Here is a 26,006-nt window from a genome sequence, read left to right on the forward strand (position 1 = left end):
TAGTCACATAGGAGTCAGCACCCAGAGCCATTCAAGTCTCGCCATCAGAGCTATTTCCGGGGAAAATCTGCAGGAACAGATTTACCTCCTCCCCAATTCCAGCCATCACAGGATCTGACTCTTTCCACTGGTGTCCCTGCTTTTCTGTAACAGGAGGCTGAAGTGATTTTGGCTGAAATGAAAGGGAAAGGTTTAAAAATGCATCCCAAACCCCAAGCAAGATGTTACAACCAATGGCTTCCTGGAGTGGGTGGCTCAGTGTCTGTCACAGGTGTAGCACTCTCAAAATACCGTGACCGTTCCCCCATTCAGTCTTTTGAACCCATATTTGCTGGGCACCGTCTCGGTATGAGGCGTGTCCTAGATGGAGATGGAGGTAGACGAGGCAGATGAGGTCCCTACTCTCACGGAGCTCACCTTCCACTGGGACGAGACAGAATAAGAAGTAGACAAATCTTAAGTAATTGCAGCAAGTGATAAGTGATGTGAAAAAAATGAACAGGAACACAGAGAGAGAATAAAAATGAAAACACTGCTTCAGATGAGACAGCCCAAAAGCCTTCACTGAGCATTGTCTCTGCACTGAGATATGAAGTAAGGGAGAAAGCTATGGCAAGTTTAGGTAAGCACCTCTAGGCAGCAAGAAAAGCAAGTGCAGAAAAGACTTTGGCAAGTTCAGGGCAAAAGTGAATGTGGGCACATGAAGTCAGGCAGGGAGTCGGGGGCAGGCAGAGGGAGGTCATGTAAGACTATACCAAGGAGTCTGGATTTTATTCTGTGTTGGCAAACTACTAGTGGAGTTTTAGGAGAGCTGAAACTATTCTTTGGTTTATGATATTAGAAGAGTCCTCCTGCTATTCAACAGAGCAAGGATGACAGTGACAGGCAGGAGAAAAAACAGAGTGGTCAGGAGGCTACTGAGGGTAAAGAAGATAATGGCCTGAAATTCGGTATCAGCAGGGACAGAGATGTGGATTTATGACAAATAACACATCACAGAGCAAAGCTGGCAAGACCTCTGCTAGCATGGACCAGAGCAGGTGCTATTACAGAGAGGAATCCAGGATGACTTCCGGATCAGGAGCTGGAGCAAACTGCCAGGTTAGTGCTTTTCAAGATGGGACTACCAGAACAGGACAGGTTCCTAGAAAATACAGATCAAGAATTCTGCTTTGGGACTTCCTTGGGGGTCCAGTGGTGAAGACTTTGTGCTCCCAATGCAGGGGGCCTGGGTTTGATCCCTAGTCAGGGAGTTAGATCCCACAAGCCCCAACTTAGGAGTTCACATGCTGCAACTAAGAGCCAGCACAACCAAATAAATAAATAATGGGAAAAAAAAAAGAATTCTGCTTCAGAGACGTTATAACTTGAGAGGATGTTCAAGTGATTTGTTACCTACACCAATGAACATACAGAAGAGTTTTTAGATTGCATAAGCATTCAGTAGAACAGCTTTATTTAATAAATGCCATGTGTCACGTGTTATGCCAAAAGCTACAGCTGAAAACTGGGCATTTACTGTGAAGCCTGTACAGGCATGTGCTGGGGCGGGGAAGGAAGCAGACTGGGAGAGAAACAGAAGGAAAAGACATGACTCCTGTTCTGAAGGCACTCAAATAATCAAGTGGGAAATGGACAGAAAATTCTCTTTAAACTATAAAAATAAACTGAGATGATAGACTGTAGATCTAATATGAAAAGTAAAATAATAAAACTTTTAGGAAAATATCTTTTTGACCTTCGAACAGGAAATTATTTTCAAAACAGAACACAAAAAGTACTCATCTTAAAAAAATAATTAAATTACATTAAAATTAAGCACTTGGCATCAAAAGACACCTCAAGGGGACGTAAAGGCAATTCAGAGCCTGAGAAAGTATCTGCGTTATATATATGTGTTTATACATGCATATGCATATCCAATAAGGAATGAACTCTTACAAGTCAATAAGAAAAAAACAACCCAATGGAAAAATAGGTAAAAGACTCGCACAGACACCACTGAAAAGACGATAGTCAGATGAAAAAAAGCTCAATTTTACTAGTCATCTGTGAAATATTAATTAAAACCACAAAATACAACAACAATAAAAATGTAAACTACAAGACTAGTGAGGATGTGCAGCTGAACTCAAATACGCCTGGTGGGAATGTACTAAAAAGGAATATATGCATATTCTATGACCTAACAATTCCACTCCTAGAAATGCATACATATATTCACCCAAAGCCGTCAACTGGTGTGGTTATAACAACACGATTCACAATGACTTCAACCTGGAAACTACTCAAATGTCTGTCAAGGGTGGGATGAAACTTGTAGTAATAGTCGCCCAGTGAATTCCAGACAGCAACGACGACACGGAAAAACCTCACATACACAACCCTGAGCCAAACAGCCAGATACAAGAATGTATACTGTATCATTCCATTTTATAGAAGATACTCACAGGCTAAACTAAGCTATGCTATTAGAAATCATGATAGTGAGACCCCTTTGGCAAGGGTAATGTCTAGAAGGGCTCACAGGAGCGGGGACTCAGGGACTCCAGTATGGTCTGTTTCTTGTTCTGGGTGCTGGTTACCAAGGTGTATGCCTGCAAATTTGGAAAACTCAGCAGTGGCCACAGGACTGGAAAAGGTCAGTTTTCATTCCAATCCCAAAGAAAGGAAATGCAAAAGAATGCTCAAACTACCGCACATCTGCACTCATCTCACATGCTAGTAAAGTAATGCTCAAAATTCTCCAAGCCAGGCTTCAGCAATATGTGAACCGTGAACTCCCTGATGTTCAAGCTGGTTTTAGAAAAGGCAGAGGAACCAGAGATCAAATTGCCAACATCCGCTGGATCATGGAAAAAGCAAGAGAGTTCCAGAAAAACATCTATTTCTGCTTTATTGACTATGCCAACGCCTTTGACTGTGTGGATCACAATAAACTGTGGAAAATTCTTCAAGAGATGGGAATACCGGACCACCTGACCTGTCTCTTGAGAAATCTGTATGCAGGTCAGGAAGCAACAGTTATAACTGGACAAGGAACAACAGACTGGTTCCAAATAGGAAAAGGAGTATGTCAAGGCTGTATATTGTCACCCTGCTTATTTAATTTACATGCAGAGTACATCATGAGAAATGCTGGACTGGAAGAAACACAAGCTGGAATCAAGATTGCTGGGAGAAATATCAATAACCTCAGATATGCAGATGACACCACCCTTATGGCAGAAAGTGAAGAGGAACTAAAAAGCCTCTTGATGAAAGTGAAAGAGGAGAGTGAAAAAGTTGGCTTAAAGCTCAACATTCAGAAAACGAAGATCATGGCATTTGGTCCCATCACTTCATGGGAAATAGATGGGGAAACAGTAGAAACAGTGTCAGACTTTCTTTTTTGGGGCTACCAAATCACTGCAGATGGTGACTGCAGCCATGGAATTAAAAGATGCTTACTCCTTGGAAGAAAAGTTATGACCAACCTAGATTTATATTCAAAAGCAGAGACATTACTTTGCCGACTAAGGTCTGCCTAGTCAAGGCTATGGTTTTTCCTGTGGTCATGTATGGATGTGAGAGTTGGACTGTGAAGAAGGCTGAGCGCCGAAGAATTGATGCTTTTAAACTGTGGTGTTGGAGAAGACTGGGATTTCTTTCAACCCTGGGATTTCTTTGGAAGGAATGATGCTAAAGCTGAAACTCCAGTACTTTGGCCACCTCATGCGAAGAGTTGACTCATTGGAAAAGACTGATGCTGGGAGGGATTGGGGGCAGGAGGAGAAGGGGACGACCGAGGATGAGATGGCTGGATGGCATCACGGACTCGATGGACGTGAGTCTGAGTGAACTCCAGGAGTTGGTGATGGACAGGGAGGCCTGGCGTGCTGCGACTCATGGGGTCGCAAAGAGTCGGACACGCCTGAGCGCCTGGACTGGACTCAGCTGGTGACAATTCACCCAGGTGGGTGTGTCACCTGTATCCTGCTTCCCACTATGTGTGCTCCATGTTAGCGAAAAATTAAATAAAATAACCCAAGTCATAATGGAAAGGCAGAAAAAAAAGAGGGCAGTGGGAGATTTCTTGATTACTTTGGGAATAACAGAAAAAGATCAGGTGGTATACTACAGTCTTCAGAAATGAATAGGATTCCACAAATGGAACATAGCATGGATAAGCTCAGGAATCAGCAGAGAAAACAACCCTAAGATTCTAGGGTTGCGTTAAATGGCTTTTATGAGCAGACATTACAAACATTCACAGCTCCCACTTTGGTACTTCCTATCACATAGTCCGAAATACTTTTGCTGTGAAATCTAAAACCAAAAAAAAACTCACTTTATAAACATGTATGTCTGGGGCAGTAAATTAATAAACACAGTGTTGCAGGCTGAGTTTAAACATACCTGAGGAGAGCCTGACTTAGTCACTGGAGGGGTTATCCTAGGTGATTTCTGGACCATTGAGGGCACTGGACTTGGACTGCCCTGAGCAGCTCGCCCTGTAAGAACAAGAGGTCAGTCAAAACAAACAGTATTCATTCCCATTATTTCTTTCAGAATGAATATCCTTTCCTCAAATCTAATAAAATAAGTTTTTCACTGTCCCTGGCCTCCATTTATGATCTTGGTTACCAAAAGAGATATCCACGGTTCCCAAATACCTAAAAAACACGTATAACATTTTAAAACAGGAAGCTCCCTTGTAAAGCAGGTAAACTGGAGTGTCTCTAATAACAGGTATGTACACTGGTGTCCAGGCCCAGGAGGCAGAACACTCAGCCCATCCCTAATCCTCACAGAGGTGCCTGATGACCTCTGGGAACTGGGGACAAAGTTTAAAGACCATGAGAACAACAATTCTCATCACCTAGGAAGAACTCACAGGGCTTTCGGGACCCTCCTGGAATCCTCTAGGACAAGTCTGTTGCACATGAGAATCACCTAGGAGCTTTTACCAGAGAAGGCAATGGCACCCTACTCCAGTACTCTTGCCTGGAAAACCCCATGGACGGAGGAGCGTGGAAGGCTGCAGTCCATGGGGTCGCTAAGGGTCAGACACAACTGAGCGACTTCACTTTCACCTTTTACTTTCCTGCATTGGAGAAGGAAATGGCAACCCATTCCAGTGTTCTTGCCTGCAGAATCCCAGGGACGGGGGAGCCTGGTGGGCTGCCATCTATGGGGTCGCACAGAGTCGGACACGACTGAAGTGACTTAGCAGTAGGAGCGTTTTAAAAACAAATATACCAAAAACTTGTATCCAAGCCTCATCTCAAGAGAACCAGATTAAACAGTGAGAGAGGGGACTCCCCTAGTGGGTCTAGAGTACAATCCAATGATCCAGGAGCCACCAAACTGTTAAGAATTAAATAAGAGCAATGGCGGTAGGGAGATGTGGGTGGTGAGCAGCAGACAGGGAGAAAGTGTGTGTGGTGTGGTACAGTTTTTCTACCCTAAACTATGAAGAGATATGAAAAGACAAAAGGCTTGTTAACTCTTTAGGTCATAGACAGGTACTTTCCAGAATCTGGTGAAAAGTCCCAGAATGAGATAACTTTGACAAATGCTACAAGGCAATCCTTGATCAGCAGCTAAGAGAGAAGATTTCAGGAATTTATACAGCTCAATGCTTGCTCAGGATCTACCCAGATAAAATTATTCCTGACACTCAAACACCAAATGGCTATGCAAGTACGTCTGGCTGGGTATTATCGCTGGCACGAGCAAACAACTAACTTAAAAACAGAGACATATCTGACAGACGCCACCACAACTGTGAGCAAGACGACGTCGCTTACGTCAGGACAAAAGGAAGTCACGGGATGTGGCACACATCCACCACGTGGTATCACCGCTCAAAATGTGTCAGGTAAGTTTCACTGTGTAGAAACTCTCAAGCCCAAACTGGAGGACAGTCCACAAAACTACTGGCCTGATCTCACCAATGTTAATGCCGAGGAAGACAAAAACGGTAAAAGACTGCTTGAGAACAACGAGACAAAATCGGAACATAACGTGTAGTTCTTGAGTGGCTTCTAGAAAAACAAAGGGGGAAAACAAAGCTGTAGGAACATTACAGGAACAACACTGGAAATGGGAATCGGGCTACAGGCTGAATTTACTGTTAAATTTCTTTAGTGTGATAATGTATTGAGTGGCCTTGTTTTTAGGAGAGAGACACTGAAGTTCTTAGGGGTGAAGTGTTTCATATCTGCGATTAACTTTCAAATGTTTTAGAAAAAATTTACATTAAAAAAGAAAGACACAGGACTTCCCTGGTGGCGCAGTGGTTCAGAATCCGCCTGCCAATGCAGGGGACAAGAGTTCCATTTCTGGTCCGGGAAGATTCCAGATGCTGTGGAGCAACTAAATCCACAACTTTCGAGCCCCTGTGCCGCAGCTTCCGAGCCCGTGTGCCCTAGAGCCTGTGCTCTGCTGCAAGAGAGGCCTCAGCCTCCGAGGGCTGAAGGAAGAGAAAGACAGGCTGGATGCATTTGCTCATGGAGCTGTATAATGCACTTCAACCTGGAGAGAACCACTATCATGACGTTTATTTTAAAAATCTGCTTAAGGTAGGGCTGAGTGTGAAAATCCAGGGCAGTCACCAGAGGAAATATGCAGAAAGCCTCCGCAGGTTCCTTATCGTCTATGTGTCTTCAAGACTTACTTGGTGACTGACCTGCATGGAGAGCAAGCTCTATGTGAAGATAAATGCCCCACAAGACAGAGACAAGCACTGAAGCCATTATGAATCTTTCCAAACCGGAGTACAAAAGCCACTGGACTTCAGTGTGAGTTACAGGAAGCAAGAAAAAGGAATCCAGTCCAGCTATGTTGGCTAGGATTTTTAAATAACTTGGAGAAATGCTAATCTGGGAATTCAGGACTGAGCTTTGAAGCTGTTTGCTTAAAATCATACCTGATGCCGATGGAGTGACTGAGGACTTGGATGGCAAGGAACTGGATGATGCCGAGAGGGGTGTGGGGTGGCTGAGAGGTCCAGAGGAAGCTGGCTTGGAGGCCGAGGAGAAGGGCAGCATCGAGGCTGTACTCTGTGAGCTGTGAACAGGAGCCGAGGTGGCTGCAGCCGTGAACCTGAAAACGGCAGCCCAAGTGGGTCAGAACAGCCTGCTGCTGTGGGATTATTCGCAACAGTCATGAATGATCATCAAAAGGTAACTTCCTAGACTCTTCTGCCTTTAGGAAGTGCAAGGAAAGTGAAAGGAAAGTGAAGTTGCTCAGTCGTGTCCGACTCTTCGCGACCCCATGGACTGCAGCCTACCAGACTCCTCTGTCCATGGGATTTTCCAGGCAATAGTACTGGAGTGGATTGCCATTTCCTTCTCCAGGGGAGCTTCCCGACCCAGGGATCAAACCCAGGTCTCTCGCATTGTAGACAGATGCTTTACTGTCTGAGCCACCAGGGAAGTCCAAATGTGCAAATGTTTAGCTATTTCCTGGGGCCTCCCCAGTGGCTCAGAGGTTAAAGCGTCCGCCTGGAATGCGGGAGACCTGGGTTCGATCCCTGGGTTGGGAAGATCCCCTGGAGAAGGAAATGGCAACCCACTCCAGTACTCTTGCCTGGAGAATCCCATGGAGGGAGGAGCCTGGTAGGCTACTAGTCTATGGGGTCGCAAAGAAAAGTGGAGGGGGAAGCTGGTAGTATTTACACTGAATGGCAATTATGCGAAAGGGTACAGGTATAAGGGATACTTCTCTCAAAAGGCTTATATTCTGGTGGTGAGAACAAAACAAGCAGGTACAGAAGTGAAAAAATAAGATCACATAGGGCTTCCCTGGTGGTCCAGTGGTTAAGAATCTGCCTTCCAATGTGGGGAACTTAGATCTCTGGTTAGAGAACTAAGATCCCACATGTAAGTGAAAAACAAGTGATATGTCTACCTGTCAAACTTGAAGTGTTACTTACTTTTCGCTAAGGTTGACCTTGACTGCAGGAGCTGATGGTGGGAAGGTGGGCTTCATTCCCATATTTGGAGCTGACACACTTGGCATTGGCGTGCTTTCCAGGGCAGGCTTAAAACCCGATGATCCAAAGGAGAATGAAGCAGCTGAGGGGGTCATGGGAGAGGCCACAGGCGTGGGCGCGAGGGAGGCTTGAGAAGGAGGAGCAAAAGAGAAGGGCGATGCGCCAGAGGCCAGGGCTGCTTTGGCACCGTCAGAGCCACTGGAACTCGGAGGAGCCTCCCCAGGGACAGAACCAGAGGACTTCAAAGATGAAGAACCAAAGGAGAACACAGCAGAAGGCAGAGAGAAGGTGGAGGTGGGGGCAGCCTGTGATGAAGGCAGAACAGAGGCAGGCGCCGTGGCAGCTGGCACATCAGGCTTCTGCGGGGCCTGCAGGGAGGTGGGGGTAGTAGGAATACTTCCTGCAATGAAACACAGGGAGGAAAAAGGAAGAGACAAGTTAATGCCGTGACAGTGGAGGTCCACATCACAGGAAGCAAGTGGAAAAGGGCTGGTGGAAGAATGAGGCCAGAAATAATTGGTCCTCATTCCAAAAGTTGTGGGGAGAAGAAATGAGAGCTGATGTTGAACTTTCCAGAGCAAACATTCCATATGGCAAGATATCTAAAACTCTGAAGGAAAAAGAAAATGCAGAAAGACATCAGACTAACGGGACTTCATAAACACCAATTTGAGTAATACAGAAAAAACACACTTCTCGATGTCACAGTGAAAAGTAAGTCATTCTGCAATATTTTATTATCAGGAAAAAACTTTAACTCAGACCTACGCCTCTTAATAGTCACTAAAACAACTCCAGTTTAATCAAAGATATATCTGCTTTGTTTTGAGATATACAAAAGGATATATGTAACTGTATCTCAAAACAAAGGTGGCAAAAAGTGAATTAAGTCCAAGTGTCTAACAACCCGATAAACCTAAAAGTGACCCCCCCAAATCACAAGATAAAGATTTGACTAAGTACAAAAACTGGCATACAACCAAAAGGTATACTAGAAAAAAATCTGCAGCAAATGACAAGTAATATGTTTTATTTTTTAAATAAAAATTGAGATTTAAAAACCTTTTGAGGAGTTCTCTGGTGCTCCAGTGGTTGAGTCTGCCTGCCAGTGCGGGGCAAATGGGTTCGATCCCTAGTCCAGGAAGATTCGACATGCCTTGGGGCAACTAACCCCATGTGCCACAACAACTGAAGCCCTGGTGCCCTACAGTCTGGGCTCCACAACAAAAGAAGTCACCACAATGAGAAGCCCGTGCACCGTAACAAAGAGCAGCACCTGCTCACCACAACTGGAGAAAACCCCACGCAGCAGTGAAGACCTGGTGCAGTCAAAAATTAACCAATTAAAAAAAACAAAAATATAAAAGCAACAACAAAAATGTTGGGGACTTTAAATTTTTCATTTATTTATTTCTTAAATTTTTTGGCCATGCCTTGAAGCATGCGAGATCTTAGTTCCCTCACCAGGGATCGAACCCACACCTCCAGTATTGGAAGCAGAGTCCCAACCATTGGAACACCAGGGAAGTCCTGAGACTTTAACAGATAAACGCTGGGAATCTAATTCACAGGAAGAAAATACATACATTCCCTCTAGTCAGAGAAACACAAATTAAATGAGGCATACTTTGGTTCTCTAAATTATCAAAATATAGATACATATAATACCCTAGGTGTGAAAGGGTAAAATAAACCTGAAACTTTTTGTTACCAGGTACCTAATTTTGCAATCTTCGAGAAAACATTAAGTCTCAAAAAAATCATAAAAAATGGACCTTGTAATCCCAATTCTAAGAATAATGCCTATGAAATAACTTAAAAAGTAAAAAAGATATTTAATACAACCCAATGATAAAATATATTCAACAGAATATTAAACATTCTTAAATAAATCATAAGAATTGCATAAGAACCTGGAAAACACTTAAAATTTAAATAAATGAACTGCATATCAATTATGTATATAATATGATCACAACTATGAAGATGTTTATGAAAAAACACTGGAAGAGAATACCATAAAAGGCAAGTTTAAATTTTTTTCTATTTTCCAAACTTTCTATAAACAAGCTAGTTCTCTAAATTCCCCAAAATTATTCTCCAAATAACTAAGAAAGCAATATTTTTCAATCAAAATATTTATAGGTCTTGGTTCTTTCAAACTGTCAGAGATGACAGTTTACGCTCACTGTATCTAAAAGAATGAAATACTTAGGATACAACCATGAAAATGCTGGGGTTCCCAGGTAGCACTACTGGTAAAAAAATCTGCTGACAATCAGGAGACACAAGAGATGCAGGTTCGATTTATGGGTCAGGAAAGACCCCCTGCAGGAGGGCAGAGCAACCCATTCCAGTGTTCTTGCCTGGAGAATCTCCAAGGACAGAGAAGCCTGGTGGGCTACAGTCCATAGGGTCTCAAAGAGTCAGACATGACTGAAGTGATTTAGCACATAAAAATGCCACTTTCTGAAAATAGAGAACCCCAAGTAAATGTTCACTTCTTTGAAAGTATAAATACAAGTAAATCTATTAATACTTCCTGGGGCTTCCCTGGTGGTTCAGTGGTAAAGAATCCACCTTGCAATGCAGGGGGTGCAGGTCCAATCCTTGATTGGGGAACTAAGATCTCACATACTACAGAGTAACTAAGCCCATGTGCCTCAACTAGAGAGACCGTGGGCTGCAATGGAAGCTTTCACAGGCCACAGTAAAGAGCGGAAGCAGTCAAACAAGTATTTAAAAAGAAAGAAAGAAAGAAAAAGAAACAAACATCATTCCCCAGGCTCCTGACTTCACAGGGCACACTGCTTATTATATATGGACCCAGAAACTGAGTGTAGGGAGTTCGTGGGACGCAGGACCACTTAAAGGGAAGAAAAGAACTCAAGAGTACACACTGTGTTGAGGAGATTTTCCAACATAACAGCACGGATACAGTCTATGCAAGGCACCTAGTATATTACTTAAGGTCACACTGACAGTTGATAGGAGCCCAAGTATGCAAGTGGCTCTATATATGATGTATAATTCACTCTGCACTGGGAAGCAGTGCGATAAGACACTCTTAAGTGTTCTCAACCATACCCAAACCCACTGATCCACGTATTTCTTACAAGATATAGAATTGGTTACACTATGAGCTTTAAAAACTATATTAGAAGAGAAAAAGCTTACTAGTTATATATTCACAGAATTCAAAAAGAGAAATAGTAGTGAAGTTCTAAAATATGAAACAATGCCCTTCTAAAAAGTTTATTTTGTTCTCACAGGCGACTGTCATTGAGAAAATGCTGAAAATGCAGACTGGCATTTATATGCATGCATTTATGGACATAAAGAATATGTACCAAAATGTTGACTGGCTATTGCTTGATGACTAATGGGCTCTAAAGTGTTTTGGTATTTTTCATTCCATTTTCCTCCAGTAAGCATGTATTACTTAAGCAATACCTTTGGGGGTCGGGGGGGGTGGGTGTGGGGGGAGGAACTAAAGAAAATTAAATACAAAGAGAAAAGAAAATTTCCATGTTCTCACCACACAGCAGTAGCCACTATCTACATTTTAGTATCTCACAAGTAGTTTTTTAATGTATATATTTTTCTCATTAAAAAAAGAAACCATAGTGCTCTTTCATGCCATGTTCTGCCCTTTCTCTGTTAATAAATATAACATTTTTAACTGTTACATGACATTTCACTGTTTAGACGTACAATCACTTAGCCAATTTCTCACATTAAACATGTTGGGTTTCAGATCATATAATATGGGGTCTCACAACAGGGTACTGTCAGTAAATTACCTAATGGGATCCATCGGGTTGAGCTTCCTTTTTCTCTAAAGTAAAGGTTGGTGAATAAAGCTTGAGGATGAGAGATAGCAAGTTTGTGCATGTGTTCAAGGGGAAGACTGGTCCTCCCTTGAAGAGACACACTGGCTGACAGTGATAACACTTTGCGACCTCACAGCACTCATGCCAGCAGACACTCCTGTTCGAGCCTGCAGGACCCCCTCTCCGCCGCAACTGGGGTCGGGGGGCAGTGGAGGTACACACCTGATGACTTGGGTTGCCGCTCTCCTTCCAACGAGAGCCGCTCTGGTGTCCTGAGGAGGGACCTTATGCCAGGATTTTGATTGATCATGTAAAAAGGACAAAGCACACCATCTGTTGAAAGTAACATAAGCACTGGAGCAGGTGGAAGAGTCTTCTCCTCATCTGTTAAAAAAGAAAACCAAGGTAATAGAAGGGCCAAGTCAATGGAAGGGCCCCTGCGTGGGAGGTGAAGACAGCCTGATGTGCAAGGGGTTTCACTGGACTCTTCCGCATACAAGCCGCAGTTGGTTCGCTCTGACTTGGAGCTGAATAGCCCTTATGAATCGGCCCTTTAAAGCAGAGCTGTGATTAGACAGCCGGTGTACTGCCAGCTGCACAAACACCAGCAGCTGTGCAGTGGCTCTGACTCTCCCAAAGCTCTGATTTTTATGTGTGTCCTGGTGTCAGGGAGACAGGTTCAGCATTCCCCCGACCAACACAGGAGTCTCCAGGAAAAATGACAGAGGAGACTCTTGGGGAAAACACACAGAAGGACGCAGAAAAGTGAGTCCAATTACTTTACAGTTGAATGATAAGCATGTATTTTGTCAATTAAGTCTTCGTGAGAATCAAAAGTAAAGTGGACCAGACCAAACAGTCTGGTCAGAGAAAGGACAAGGAACTCAGTGGTGCCTGACACAGACACCTCTCTAAAATAACGCACATAGTATATGCCTTTTTAAAAATAGATACATACATTCCCAGTTTTATTCACATAAAACTGACAAATAAAAATTGCTATGTACTTAAGGTGTATAACATGATTTGAAGGACACACGTACTGTGAAATGACTACCACAGTCAAGCTAATAAACACATCGATTGTGTGTGTAGTAAAAATTTGTTAAAAAGTTTTTATTGGAACAGAGCTGATTGACAACATTGCATTAGTTTCTGCTGTATGGCAAAGTGAATCAGTCATACATATTGTACACACACACACCCACTTTTTTAGATTGTTTTCCCATTTGGTCATTATAGAGTATTGAGCAGAGTTCCCTATGCTGGTAATTAGTAATGTCGAGCACCTTTTCATATACGTTGGCCATCTGTATGCTTTCTTTAGAAAAATGTCTATTCAGGTCCTCTGCCCATTTCCTAATCAGGTTATTTATTTCGCTTTGCTATTGAGTTGCATGAGTTCCTTATATATTTTGGGTATTACCCCTTAACAGATATACTTTGTAGATTTGTTTTCCACTCCATTCTGCTGCCTTTTCATTATACTGTCTCCTTGGCTCTTTTTAAAATTCTTTACACAAGTGTTCCAGGTTGCACCCCACTTACAGTTACTGCCAGACACTGGCCGCGTGCACCGCCTCCCTGCAGCCTGTCTCGCACCCAGCGGTCTGTGCCTCCTGCTCCCCCTCTCCTATGATGCCCCTCCCCGCTTCCCTCTCCCTACTTGCAGCCAGTAGCTTGCTCTCTGGATCCGTGAGAAAAAATGTCGTTTCTCATGTTCACATTTCACGGGACTGCAGCCCTGTCAAGACTCAGCAGGGGAGAAGACAGACTCAGAGCACATGCTCGGGCCCCATTTGGAAGTCTGTACTTGAGGCCTCCAATTTCTTATCTAAGCCATGGAACCGAGTATTGGGATACACCACCTGCCTGGGAGGCCCTGGGAAACCGGGAGGGGCAAAGAAACAAGGCTACGAAGTCGGTGTTGTGTATTCCAGCCATATTCTTACACACACAGAGACACACAGAGTGTGTGGCCTTGGTCAATGAATATCCACTCAAATCAGACGGGTGTGGTATAGTGCACTCTGTCTCACTCTTTACACAGACACGCTAAGACAAGCTGAAAGTGCACGGCAGAGAAAGTTCCATCAGAAAAATGTAGAGCTGGATTTGAATATTAACCATGATGGGAAGAAGACTATTTCTGCACGTAGCTTAGCTGTGACAGACTATACTTACTGATGGTAATTTCCACTTGGTTAGTGTAATCTATGGCAACTCCCATGGGCAAGGAATCATCACTCTTGTCTGTCACAGGCAGTTCAGCTCGACTAGAATCCTCCAGCAGCCAAGATTCCCAGCTATTCTGGAAAAAAGAACAAGTAGAAGAAGATACAGCATTGCTTAGAGCTTTTTCCAGCACTGTTCAAATAGGAGAGGAGAAAAAGGAACTCACTTGGTTTAGTGTTGCATTCCCTGGGACTCTAAAATCTGGAAACATAGTCTAAAAGCTATGAACCCCACAGGAAGCAAGGGGTTCCTTTTCCAAGTCTTTCTATCTGTTCCTGGTGTACAAAGCTCCTGTCTGGTGAATAAATATCGCTATCACGAACATTCTCTGACGTGTCCTCCACCACATCCGAGTGGACTCCTGACAGTGGGACCATCTGACAGCCGCGTGGAGCCAGCCAGCAGCTACTCTGAGGGATCTGCATGGGGACCAGGAGCGCCAGGTGACAACGGCTGCGCCCGTGAGCACAGCCTAGGAAGCTGCCGGACGCCCCGTGCTCACTCGACCACAGAGGCAGAGCTCTTGTCTTCCTAGTTCTCAGTGTATTTCCTCCAATGGTCAATCTTCCTGCCACCGGATTCCTTGAGAAGCCACCACATCTTTCCAATAAACTCCCCTTTGGCTCATGTTTGCTTGAGTGGGATCTGTTCCCTACAATAAATGACTCCTGGTTTTTAAAAATCACAGACATTTTGTCCAACTTTCAATGCTGACCAAAACTGGGCAGCATGAATTAAAGGAGGAATAATGCTCAACGAGAGACAGAAAAACAAAAAAACTGTTGAGGAAAGAAAACAATTGTGATCCAAGCCTTAGGCATGAAGTGAACAGTCACATTCACAATAACGTTAGTAAATGAAACAGGTTCCAACTTTGAAAAACAATCGGCAATACAACAATACACAAAACAAAGAAGGCTTGCTAATCACTATAGGGCAAAATACAACCAACATCAGCTTTGATTTTGTGGAATATGAGATGCAGGTGACAACACCTTAAAGGTGGGCATGGAGGAGGTGCGCTAAAGGCAAGGGTGGGTACTGAGATGGTCCTCTCACAGCTCGGAAGATCATGAGAGATGGTACATGGTAAAACCGTAAGAATCGAAAGTAAAAATGATGACTTACAGTTCAAAGGTAACAAGTAGAAGAGACTAAAACAGTGCTCTAATCCTACTGAAAGGAAGGACGGGAGTCTAAAGGCCACACGTGAGCTAAACCCTCATTTGCATCATGGCCAATAATTTAAAGTTAACAATTGATAACCAGTGATGCAATAAATTATTATTTCGGGATAAGGAGATAACCATTAAGAGAGAGAGACCACAAGTTAAAAATGGTCTCTTTCAGAGAACAGGACAGACCAGGACAGGATGGGAAGGGCTGCTATTTCACGTATAAGCCCTTTTCCACTACTTGACTTTTCAACCATGAACATAAATTACTTTGATAAAAAGCAAAAATCAGAGTGTTTCTTAATGTGTGAATACATAAAATACTTGTGCTATCAGGAGATTGTTACTGAAGTTAATCCAAGAGCAGCAAATCAAGAGTGCTGGACTCTGAGAGCTAAGCACTTATGGTGGGCCACCGTGCCACTCAAGAGAAGGGTGGATAAATGCTGAATGACTGAAGAGGCACAGGATGCACAGAACATTTTCAAACTCCAGGTAGACTTTTCAAAAGGGAAAGTTTTCGGCTGAGGAGCTGTGTCTCCCGTGTAGTCTCTCTGCATAAGGGGAGTGCACCATGACAACCTCAGCCCACTCTGGCCTGCAAGGAGCACAGAGCAAAAGAAGGAAGATGGGGGCTTGTCTACACAGATGCTTTTAGCTTTCTGGTGGTTTTCCAAACAGAAAGTATTTCTCAAGAGTCACAGTTTGGTTTGACTTGCATGTCTCTCTTCCATAATCAAGGATGGGTTATAGTTAACTGAATAGGAGAGGCAGATTCAAGTAATAAGGAGAAAATAAAGACAGTTAAACAGAATAAAGCACAAAAAGGCTCCTACACACCCAAGTACACTCGTATTGGAATACATTCAATTACGACTATGGGTATGAGGTATTCATGGAGGGTGGAAACAGAAGGCTTTGGCTAACACTGAAGGAACTGCTGAATCCAGCACCCAAGATTGTCCAACACAATACCCAAGTCATTTGGTCCACAGCTTTTTTAAGCTGTGCTCTCATCCAGAAACTCAATAAAAGGAGTGTGACTTCAGCTAAATCTTAACCTCACAGTTAAACCCCTCCAAAATCTCTCTCAGAACAACATCACATAAAAGTGACAAAAGAGAAACATTTACCTGGCTGCTTTGTCGTGCGAGAATGCTGACTTCTGTGGAAGCTGCAGATGCTGCCAGCACTAAATCCCTTCAAGGAATAAAACCGGAAGACCGTTAAATTCAAACGGCAACAGCTGTACCTTGACTTGAGTCAGTGGAGACACCTACAAAGCTTCCCTAGATGTCAAGGAGAAAGGCGAGCTTTTCTGCCTCGTTGAAGGTAAGAAGATTTTGGATGTAAAGCTTTACTTTTTAGTCCACAGGTCAGAGCCCTGGAGACTCAGCCAACTGTCTCCTTACTTAAGACAAAGGGGAGACACTACAGAATCAGTTCAGATCCCAATAAATATACCACTCTGAACAGAGAATAACCTAACTGAAGCAAGAGAAACTTTGTTTCAAGAAATCCATCTTTCAAAGGGACACTTCAGCTCAGAGGGAAACTTTTAACATGTTCCTTAAATATCTGTATTTTCTTAAGTCATCAGTGGACTTATTGAGAAAATGGGATTTTTAAGTTTAGTGTGTATTCAAGCTATATAATTCAAGACTGGGGAAACAGATGTAGTAGTCAGAAAGGCATTCTCCAACATGAGCTCAATATATGGTTAGGGCATCTCCAACCTCTATTCTCCTCTCTTACAGAGAGGAGACAAAACAGAACAAGCAGGACAAAATGACCCAGGTGTGCCCTCCCTCGTCCACAGCTCACCACTCTTCAACGAAGCTGAGGTAGTAATGATGCTGCCTCTCGGTACAACTGCCATAGCAGGGCTCCATGAAGTTCATAAACACCTCAGGGTGCTTTTCCTCTTTTTTCTACATTGAACAGAATGAGAAAAAAAAAAAAAATCTCATGGGTGATTTTTCTTTAATCCTACAAAGTTAAGAATCTCAAAAGATAAAATCCTTTAAGTTTTATGAAAAAATATACTAAAAAAATGAAAAAAGAAAATACACAGACACACTATAAAGACAACACTGAGCAATACAAAGAACAGAAACATTGGCCATGGAGATTACTCAACTTCTCTGATGTTTTTCCCCTATGTATGATGGACCTACACCTAAAGGAAATCATTCCTGAATATTCACTGGAGGGACTGATTGTGAAGTTGAAGCACCAATACTCTGGTCCCCTATGCAAAGAGCCAACTCACTAGAAAAGACCCTCATGCTGGGAAAGATCGAAGGCAGGAGGAGAAGGGGACAACAGAGGGTTAGATGGTTGGATGGCATCACCAACTCAACGGACATGAGTTTGAGCAAGCTTCAGGAGATGGTGAAGGACAGGGAAGCCTGGCATGCTGCAGTCCAAGCAGTCACAGAGAGTCGGACACGACTCAGCAACTGAACAGCAACAACATATGATGGACCTAAAAAAATCTACATCAAAGGCTGTTTTAACTGAGATATGAAAGGATATGTAGAAAGTTTCTAACCCAGGACATGGAACATAAACGGTACTCAGCAAATGCTAGTGTTAACATTATCCCTGGGAATAGAAAATCTTAATCTTGAAATAAGGCACCTTAACAAACTTATTTTTTAAATTTGACATTGTCAGGAACCCAAAAGAGTTAATAAAAAGGAGGCACTTTTTTCTCACATCAGATTGGCAAAGATTAAAAATGGTACCACTGCATATTGACACACTTTGTTGTTCAGTCGTTGAATAAGTGAATGAATTTTGAAAATCAAGATATTTTCTTGCTTTTCTAAAATGACTTCATCAGATTAACACCTATCACAACTCACAGTTTACAACTTAAAATTTTAGGATTTTTTTTTCACCATATGGCTCAACAATAGAATGTGCTCTAAGTGGACACCACCATTTTGGTCCTCAGGCCCCTAGTGCAGCATTAAAAAAATCTCACACCTCAAATGGTACCACTGCCAGTAAGGAAAGGAGAGAGACGCCTAAAGCCTCTAACTTTATTAGAAGACTTATATAATTTTCAAATAATCAAGACACCCCTTTCACACACATACCGGGAGCAGAGCCATCACCACATCTGGAGCCGTTTCCAAGGTCCCATCCGCCGCGGCATACACTATGGTGAATTCATATGTGCCGATCCACAGAACGTCCAGAACTGAAAGACACACATCCTAATAAACCATCTTTGTGCTTGGAATAACCCCTGTACATTATAAAATTATCAGCTCATAGATAAACAAATATCCAACTACTGTAGCTTTTAAAAAGGTCTAGACTTCACTAAACGTAATTCACAAAGATTCAAAAAGCTCAAATTCATTCCAGAGTGGTATTTTACCCCCAGCAGATGATAATCAAAGCAAATAATGAAGAATTCTAATTAAAAAAAAAAAGTCAGGATCCATTTAACGTCATTTACCAAGTGACACAGGTATCTACTAGAGAATTACTGTTATGGTGACTTCATTGTGTATGTATGCTGTGCTCAGTTATGTAGCCGTGTTCAACTCCTTGCCGCCCACGGACTGTAGACCACCAGACTTCTCTGTCCATGGGATTTCTAGGCAAGAAGACTGGAGTGGGTTGCCATTTCCTTCTCCAGGGGATAGTCCCGTCCCAGGGATCGAGACCTAATTAGCTAACTGAAACAGTGTTTTCACACAAGAGGCACCAGCACTTTCCTGAGCCGGTATGCAGGCCTCACATGGTCTAACATTTCTGCACCACAGACAGTGCCTCATTAGACGTTAGCCCAGTAAGAAAAGCAGATGCATTACCTCTGACGGGATGGTCTGCCTCATAAAATGGAGGACAAGGAATGACTTTCTTTTCCTGCAAAGTCTGAAAGAGATTTGAAAAAACCAGTGTCAAACAAAACAATCCCCAGACTCCAAATCCAACAACTGTATTGTCGTTATACAGGCCAATGCCCTAAAAGAACATGGACCAAATTTCATGTAACGACTTTCTGTGCTGATAAAGAAGAAACTGAACCTGAACCTGAAGCTGAAGCCTATCCCACCACATTCACCACTCTGTACCCTGCAGAGAACAGGAGGGATACACAGCAGCACAGGCCTCGGCACTGCCCACGAGCCTCTCCTTCTCAACCAGGTGTGATCGGACATACACAGATTCTCTGCCAATTTATACTGAAGAGTACTCAGGAATATTATCTCTGGAAGACCACAGGAAAAGGATGACAGAGTGGGCACGCGACAGCTCTTTCCTACATTCTCTTGGGTACAGACAGATTTGTTGCAATGAACATAAACTATATTTCAATAGGAAAAAACAGCAAAGATACTACCAAACCAACCCCAAAACAGTTACTTGATAAAAATGCTCTGAAGCCCAAGGCAAGACTTACAGGAAGATACTGGACCACAGTTCCATTCTGTTTCCCCACAGCCAGCTGCTTTCCTTTGGGGCTCCAGCACACTGGGTAAAGAAGAAAATACTACCAATTAAAAACTGAAGAAAATGGAGCAAAACGTGAGATATGTACCAAAACAGCCATGTAATCACCACTTCAGGCTTCCCTGGGGGCTTAGCGATAAAAGATCCACCTGCCAATGCAGGAGGTGCAGGCTTGATTCCTGGGTCAAGAAGATCTCTTGGAGAAGGAAATGGCCACCTACTCCAGTATTCTTGCCTGGGAAATCCCATGGACAGAGGAGCCTGGCGCACTGCAGTCCATGGGGTCACAAAAGAGTCCGACGTGACTTAGCGACTAAATGGCAACAATTACCACTTTGTGTTCCTCTTTCTGTCAGTCCATGGAAGACTGTGGGATCATCCTTACTTGGCAAAGTAAAAAAAGAAACATCATGTCGATGACACAATCGAATTGTCATTTGTTACTGGGCCATTGAACCAGTTGCTAAAAAGGCTTTTTCAATGGAGTATTGCCCAGAAAGCTGTAAAGTGCAGAAAACTCCAGTTTTTAGATAAATCGAGGAGGATAGAAAAGGTTTTCAAATATCAAGAAATCTTTCTCTTGCTTCTATTGGATATTTTCTGATGTTTTCCCCCTAAGGTACAAATGACTGTTTCAGAGTCTGATCTTTTAGGTCAAAATAATTATTTCAACAACACAGTTCTAAACCAAACATTTCTATACCCAAACATTTCACCAGAAAACCCAAGCACACTGAAGGTAAATCATGTGTGCTGTGTGGCTTCAAGGACAGTAACTACACAAATAAAATACACTCTCTCCACTTCTACCAAAAAACAAGTATGACAAAGAGCCCTATTTGCTTTTTTCCTCAGAGATTAATTTTTAAATAGATGACCATTACCGTATGTTAAAGAGTAAAAGACGTTATTACTCACCAGACGTTACTCCTACTGTGGAAGGAAGGGTTGCACACACTTTCACTGTCTCTGTGACTTGTAGGACTGCAATGCTGCCGTCAGCCAGACAAACTGCCACCATGGAGGAGACTGTAGGGTTCCATTTCATGTCAATCACCAAGCCTCCTGCATCTTTTAAGAGCTTATGATATGCAAACGGACGCTTCTGCTGTTTAGCCTTTTAAAACAAATGCCCAGAGGCAAAAATAAACAGAAAAATACAGAGACATTCAATGGTCCAAGAAAATTATTGAATATGCAAGTTTTCTCAAATTACAGTTCACTTTTCCCCATGATCATGAAAAAAAACTGTAGCCCTATACAACAGTCTATTTGTTACAGAAAATTTTAACATAATTTTGAAAATGGCCATCGATTATTGTAGCATACTCAGAGGGACTCTCAACAGGGAATACATAAATGCAAAATAATGGATAAAGAGCATATACTAAATAAAAACTGAGACTCTGCTTCTTAATAGTGTTGGGTCCTTGAATTTTAGAGAGTGCTCATCTTAAAATACTGCGCTTATTTTAATTGGTATGCAGAAGCCCCAGCAGGCTTCAAAATTCCAAAATTGCCTCAGTGAAAGATTTGTTGTAGAAGGCTAATGAAAGATTAATGATATAAAAGGTGCTTCAATATGTATGGTTGAGTCCCTTCACCATTCACCTGAAACTATCACAACATTGCTAATCAGCTATACCCCAAAACAAAATTAAATGTTTAATTTAAAAATTAAGAAAAAAAAGAGAGACCACCTGAGACCAGATTAAAGGCGTGCAGGCCCTGCACACAGGCTAATCTTCCATCAGCAACCCCGCTGTTGAGCCATTGCTGCGAAACTCCTTGCCAAAGCCTCTGGGCTTGAGGCGCGGTTTCGGGGCACGAGCCTGCTGCATCCCCCTTTCCCCAGGAGAGGAATAAAGAAATTCCTTTCTACTTAAAAAAAAAGTGCCTCAAACAAACCCCACCCCCCACCCCGCCCCCCGCCCAAGTACTGCTGGACTCTTGGTTACTTAAACTCTTTGGGCCTGTTTCTCCATCTCTGAGATGAAGACCGTGATACCGAGTGTATGAGGCTAGTATAAAGCCAAGAGGGGCGGGCATGGATGAAAACAAGGCATGCAAAGCGCCAGCACAGGGCCTGGCACGCAGTCAATCTCAACACTCAATCTCACTGACGATTACCATTACTACACAGCCTGGAATGGAAGAGCACTGCGGTGGAAGGCCAGGGACCCAGTATACAGGAACTTCTGACACTGTCTACTAACTCTGCGGCCTCAGGCAAGTCACTTAGGGTCCCTGGGCTCCGGCTGTCTCGAGTGTAAATGAGAAATGACAGCACCCTGGGGCAGATGGTATTACAAAATAATTTCTTGAAGTCCCTATTATTGCAAAGATCTTGATTTATGATTCCATAACTAAGGACCTCTTAAAAACCCGAATTCAAATCTAGAAAAAGAATTCAAAGGTCAACCAGGAACTTCTAGGTTATGATTCAACACCAGGCACTCTCCTTAGGTCCCTAGAGTTTGCCGGCAGCTTACCTCATTTGAGAATGTGCGAACATCAAAAAAAGCAATAATGGAACCATATTCACTGGACATCATGCACACAGACAGTGTGAGGTTATCACAGCTCAAGGCCAGGTGATGTATTGGGAATTTCATAGGAACCAGCAAGCTTTGAACTTTATCAACTGAAAACCAAAAAACACAGAGCAGAAAATGGAATCTTTGAAGCATAAGCCACAAACTCTTTCTATTCAGGTCTATGTGACATCATTCTTGCATCTACATAAACGTACGCACACACACCCGGATACCAAGTTGTGCAGAAGAACTGCAGCTTTCTTATAGATGGCTAATGCTGCAGTGAGTGTTGTAGGGACTCTCCCTCATACGGCCTGGGGAAACCAACTGTGGCCAGAGCCCTGGCTGAATATAGTCCTGTACCATATTTCTGCAACAATGCTCCAAACAGTACACATTCCCCTTTGTTTGGATGATGCTATTGTGACAACTAAAAGGCCATGCAGCAAAGTTCTTCTCCTACAGAGCCAGAACCCAAGTTGAACTGAACAATGAAAAAAATGTGTGGTACAATGGTAAGCCGTTCTTCCCTCTGAGTTCAGAGGAACAAGTCACCAGAAGAGAAATACAAAGGAGCAGAGAGAACACCCAGGAAGGCGTCCAGCAGCCCATCTAGCACTTCCTCTTCTTGGGGGTCAACCTCAGGACTAACAGTAGTTTTGCTATGTAAAACTTGGGAAGCAGATGACATTAGCACTTCACTATGCTCCTCTCTCTATCATGCAACAGAAACCAAGGAACTTACCTATTTTATTAGGATCATCTCCAGGTTTATTCTGAATAAGAAGATTTTTAGTAGAAAAAACGTGCAATCCACTGGCTCCACCAGCAAAGACCAGGCCGTATTTGTTGGACACAGAAAGCAGACTCGAGCGTTCCTTGGGCAACTCCTCAGGGGAATCAAAGATTCTCACTTTCTTCAGTGCTCTAAACTGAAAATCCTATGGCGCAGGGTCAAAACAAGATCAATTCAGGACAAACAGGACGCTAGATTACCTGTCATATTCTGGTACAGCAAAATATATATTACCCTAAGAGTAAAGACTGTGTGGCCGGTTTGACCCCTGGGTGGGGCAGATCCCCTGGAGGAGGCAATGCCAACTCACTCCAATATCCTTGCCTGGAAGATTCTATGGAAAGAGGAGCCTGGTGGGCTACAGTCCATGGACTTGCAAAAGTTGGATGCAACTGAGCATGCACACGTTAAGTTGTACTATACATATTTTTTTCCCTTCAATTCTAAATCTATCTTTAAATCAAGGTTTTAGTGAAAAGAATGTAAATTTCCTCTTGCTTACACTCTAAAAGACATAAAAACCAAAGACAGCCTTTCTCAGCCTTCATTTGTGTACCTTTATGGTGTTTCCTATGGCTTCCCTTGTGGCTCAGGTGGTAAAGAATCTCCCTGCAAAGCGGGAGACCTGGGTTTGATCCCTGGGTTGGGAAGATCCCCTGGAGAAGGGACAGGCTACCCACTCCAGTATTCTGGCCTGGAGAATTCCATGGACTATATATTGTCCACAGGGTAGCAAAGAGTTGGACACGACTGAGCGACTTTCACTACACTACACTACATGGTGTTTTCTACAGGATCCCCACATACTAATTCCCTTGGATGTGATATTTAAACATATTTGGTAAAACACTAACTGAAATAATCTTCTTAATTCCAACTGTGTATGGTGATCAGAAATCCACACGGATTTCCAGATAAGACCATAGTTCAGTTCAGTTGTCTCTCAGCGACCCCATGGACTGCAGCATGCCAGGCTTCCCTGTCCGTCACCAACTCCCAGAGCTTGCTCAAACTCATGTCCATTGAGTCAGTGATGCCACCCAACCATCTCATCCTCTGTCGCCCCCTTTTCCTCCTGCCCTCAGTCTTTCCCTGCATCAGGGTCTTTTCCAAAGAGTCAGTCACATCAGGTGGCCAAAGAATTGGAGCCTCAGCTTCAGCATCAGTTCTTCCAATAAATGTTCAGGATTGATTTCCTTTAGGATGGACTGGTTTGATCTCCTTGCTGTCCAAGGGACTCTCAAGAGTCTTCTCCAGCACCATAAAGTTTTCAGTTTTTTGTTAATTCTCATCCTGATAACCTCTGGGTCTTGGTAATCAGAAACTCAATGGGAGACCACCATTTTCTGAGTCTGTGGTTCTAAAACCTTTTTATCCTTCTGCCCCAACCTACATGAGGAACAGGGCACACTCTCATTGGGTTGGTCACCCTTGGCAGAGATTCTTAAGAAGAGACTTCTACTCTTAACATGGTATGGATTACTACTTCCTAATGCATTTCAGTGAGTTGTTGTCCAAATGCCTAAAATCTTCCCATGACTTATCAATATTTCCTTTCTATGGACATGAGTGTGAGCAAGCTCTGGGAGTTGGTGATAGACAGGGAAGCCTGGCAGTGCCGCAGTCCATGGGGTTGAAGAGTTGGACATGCTGGAGCGACTGAACTAAGCTGAGATTTGGATCATCTGGTCCTCTCAAGTTTCCTGACTTCAGGAGGATTTCCAGTGCCAAAAACGGACCTCCAAATCTAGTTAATTAAAGGATTTGTGGGCTTCCGTGGTGGCTCAGATGGTAAAGAATCTGCCTGCAAAGCGGCAGACATGGGTTTAATTCCTGAGTCAGGAAGATCCCCTGGAGGAGGGCTTGGCAACCCACTCCAGTATTCTTGCCTGAGAATCCCATGGACAGAGGAATCCGGGGGACTACAGTCCATGGGGTCCCAAGGAGTCGGAAACGACTAAACACAACAAAAGCGCCTGTAGGATGAGGGATGATCCCTGCTCTGCGTTAAGCAAGCCTGGGTTACAGGCTTGAACTAGTTCAGCGACAGAGAGAGAATCTCTCCTCTGCTCACAACAACCTAGATTTCAGTCCGCCTGTCAAGGGCGGCTTTGGCTAAGTTAACTTTCCGAGCCTCTATTTGCTCCTCTACTTAACAAGTACTTCCTAGGGTCGCTGTGATAGTTACCAATGCCTGGCATGCAAGTAAACGCTCAATAAACAGCAGTTATTCCCATACTCCGACGACCACATTAAAGTAACCACGATAACTCAGGAGGCTCCCACGAGACCAGCAGGGGACGCGGAAAGTACATTCCGTGGGGCTTTCACGCCGGCTGCACGGCAGAGCACTCCAGGACGCTCTGGAGACAAGAACTTGCATCGCCTCACACCGTTCAGTCAGGAGGCGGGGCAGCGGACACCCGCGCTTCCCGGGTCAGGGAGGCGCCAAGGCAATACCAGGATTAAGGAAGGGTGGGAGGCCCTGGCCAACACCTGACCTTCATCTCCCGCTCAGGGATCACGGCATCCATTTCGTCTCCCATCGCGCGGCCCTCAGTTGGCGAAAGGAGCCCCCACCGCCGCCGTCCGCGGCCTGGCCCACACAGCCCAGGTCTTTCCGAGGCCAACTTCCTCCCCTCAGAGCTTGCGACGAGACGCACAACTCGCACTTCCGGCGCGCTTTTGGTGACGGCACGCATTTCGGCCCGCGGCGTGGCTGAGGAAGGCTGAGGGGGCCTTCTGAAGTCGCGCGGCCGCCTCCTGACCACCGCCTCCCATTGGCCGGCTCGGAAGAGGAGGAGGCGTGGCCTGGCAGTCACTGCGCCTGCGCCCGGCTGCTCCCAGGCCGGCGCTGTCGTCTGCAGGTGGCGTGGGCTCGCCTCGTGTGGGTTTCCTTTAGTCGGTAGTGCAAGCGCCAGATATCCACGCTCGTTTCGTTGAGGCTTCACAGTAATCTTTGGATGTAGGTGG

At 43.8% G+C, this 26,006-nt stretch overlaps 1 protein-coding gene across 2 annotated transcripts in view; it reads right to left on the minus strand.

Annotated features, from left to right (window-relative positions):
* NUP214 (nucleoporin 214) overlaps positions 1–25,620 on the minus strand; it is an 89,579-nt gene extending 63,959 nt beyond the window's left edge. The window contains exons 1-15 of one of the 2 annotated variants that reach the window (XM_068963787.1): positions 25,535–25,620; positions 22,983–23,178; positions 22,193–22,344; positions 20,619–20,817; positions 19,651–19,721; positions 19,058–19,121; positions 18,332–18,435; positions 17,049–17,155; positions 16,358–16,424; positions 13,999–14,125; positions 12,037–12,198; positions 7,922–8,381; positions 6,914–7,053; positions 4,399–4,493; positions 86–172 (exon numbers count right to left, since the gene is read on the minus strand). In XM_068963787.1, the coding sequence (XP_068819888.1) occupies positions 86–172; positions 4,399–4,493; positions 6,914–7,053; positions 7,922–8,381; positions 12,037–12,198; positions 13,999–14,125; positions 16,358–16,424; positions 17,049–17,155; positions 18,332–18,435; positions 19,058–19,121; positions 19,651–19,721; positions 20,619–20,817; positions 22,193–22,344; positions 22,983–23,178; positions 25,535–25,579 (2,076 nt within the window). In that variant the 5' untranslated portion in view covers positions 25,580–25,620. Of the gene's footprint in view, positions 1–85; positions 173–4,398; positions 4,494–6,913; positions 7,090–7,921; positions 8,382–12,036; positions 12,199–13,998; positions 14,126–16,357; positions 16,425–17,048; positions 17,156–18,331; positions 18,436–19,057; positions 19,122–19,650; positions 19,722–20,618; positions 20,818–22,192; positions 22,345–22,982; positions 23,179–25,534 lie in introns of both variants that reach the window. The other variant, XM_068963780.1, reaches the window with a different exon arrangement.
* Positions 25,621–26,006: the final 386 nt, after the last annotated feature.

Source organism: Capricornis sumatraensis, chromosome 1 (genome assembly GCF_032405125.1).
Source record: "Capricornis sumatraensis isolate serow.1 chromosome 1, serow.2, whole genome shotgun sequence".
Classification (NCBI taxonomy): domain Eukaryota; kingdom Metazoa; phylum Chordata; class Mammalia; order Artiodactyla; family Bovidae; genus Capricornis; species Capricornis sumatraensis.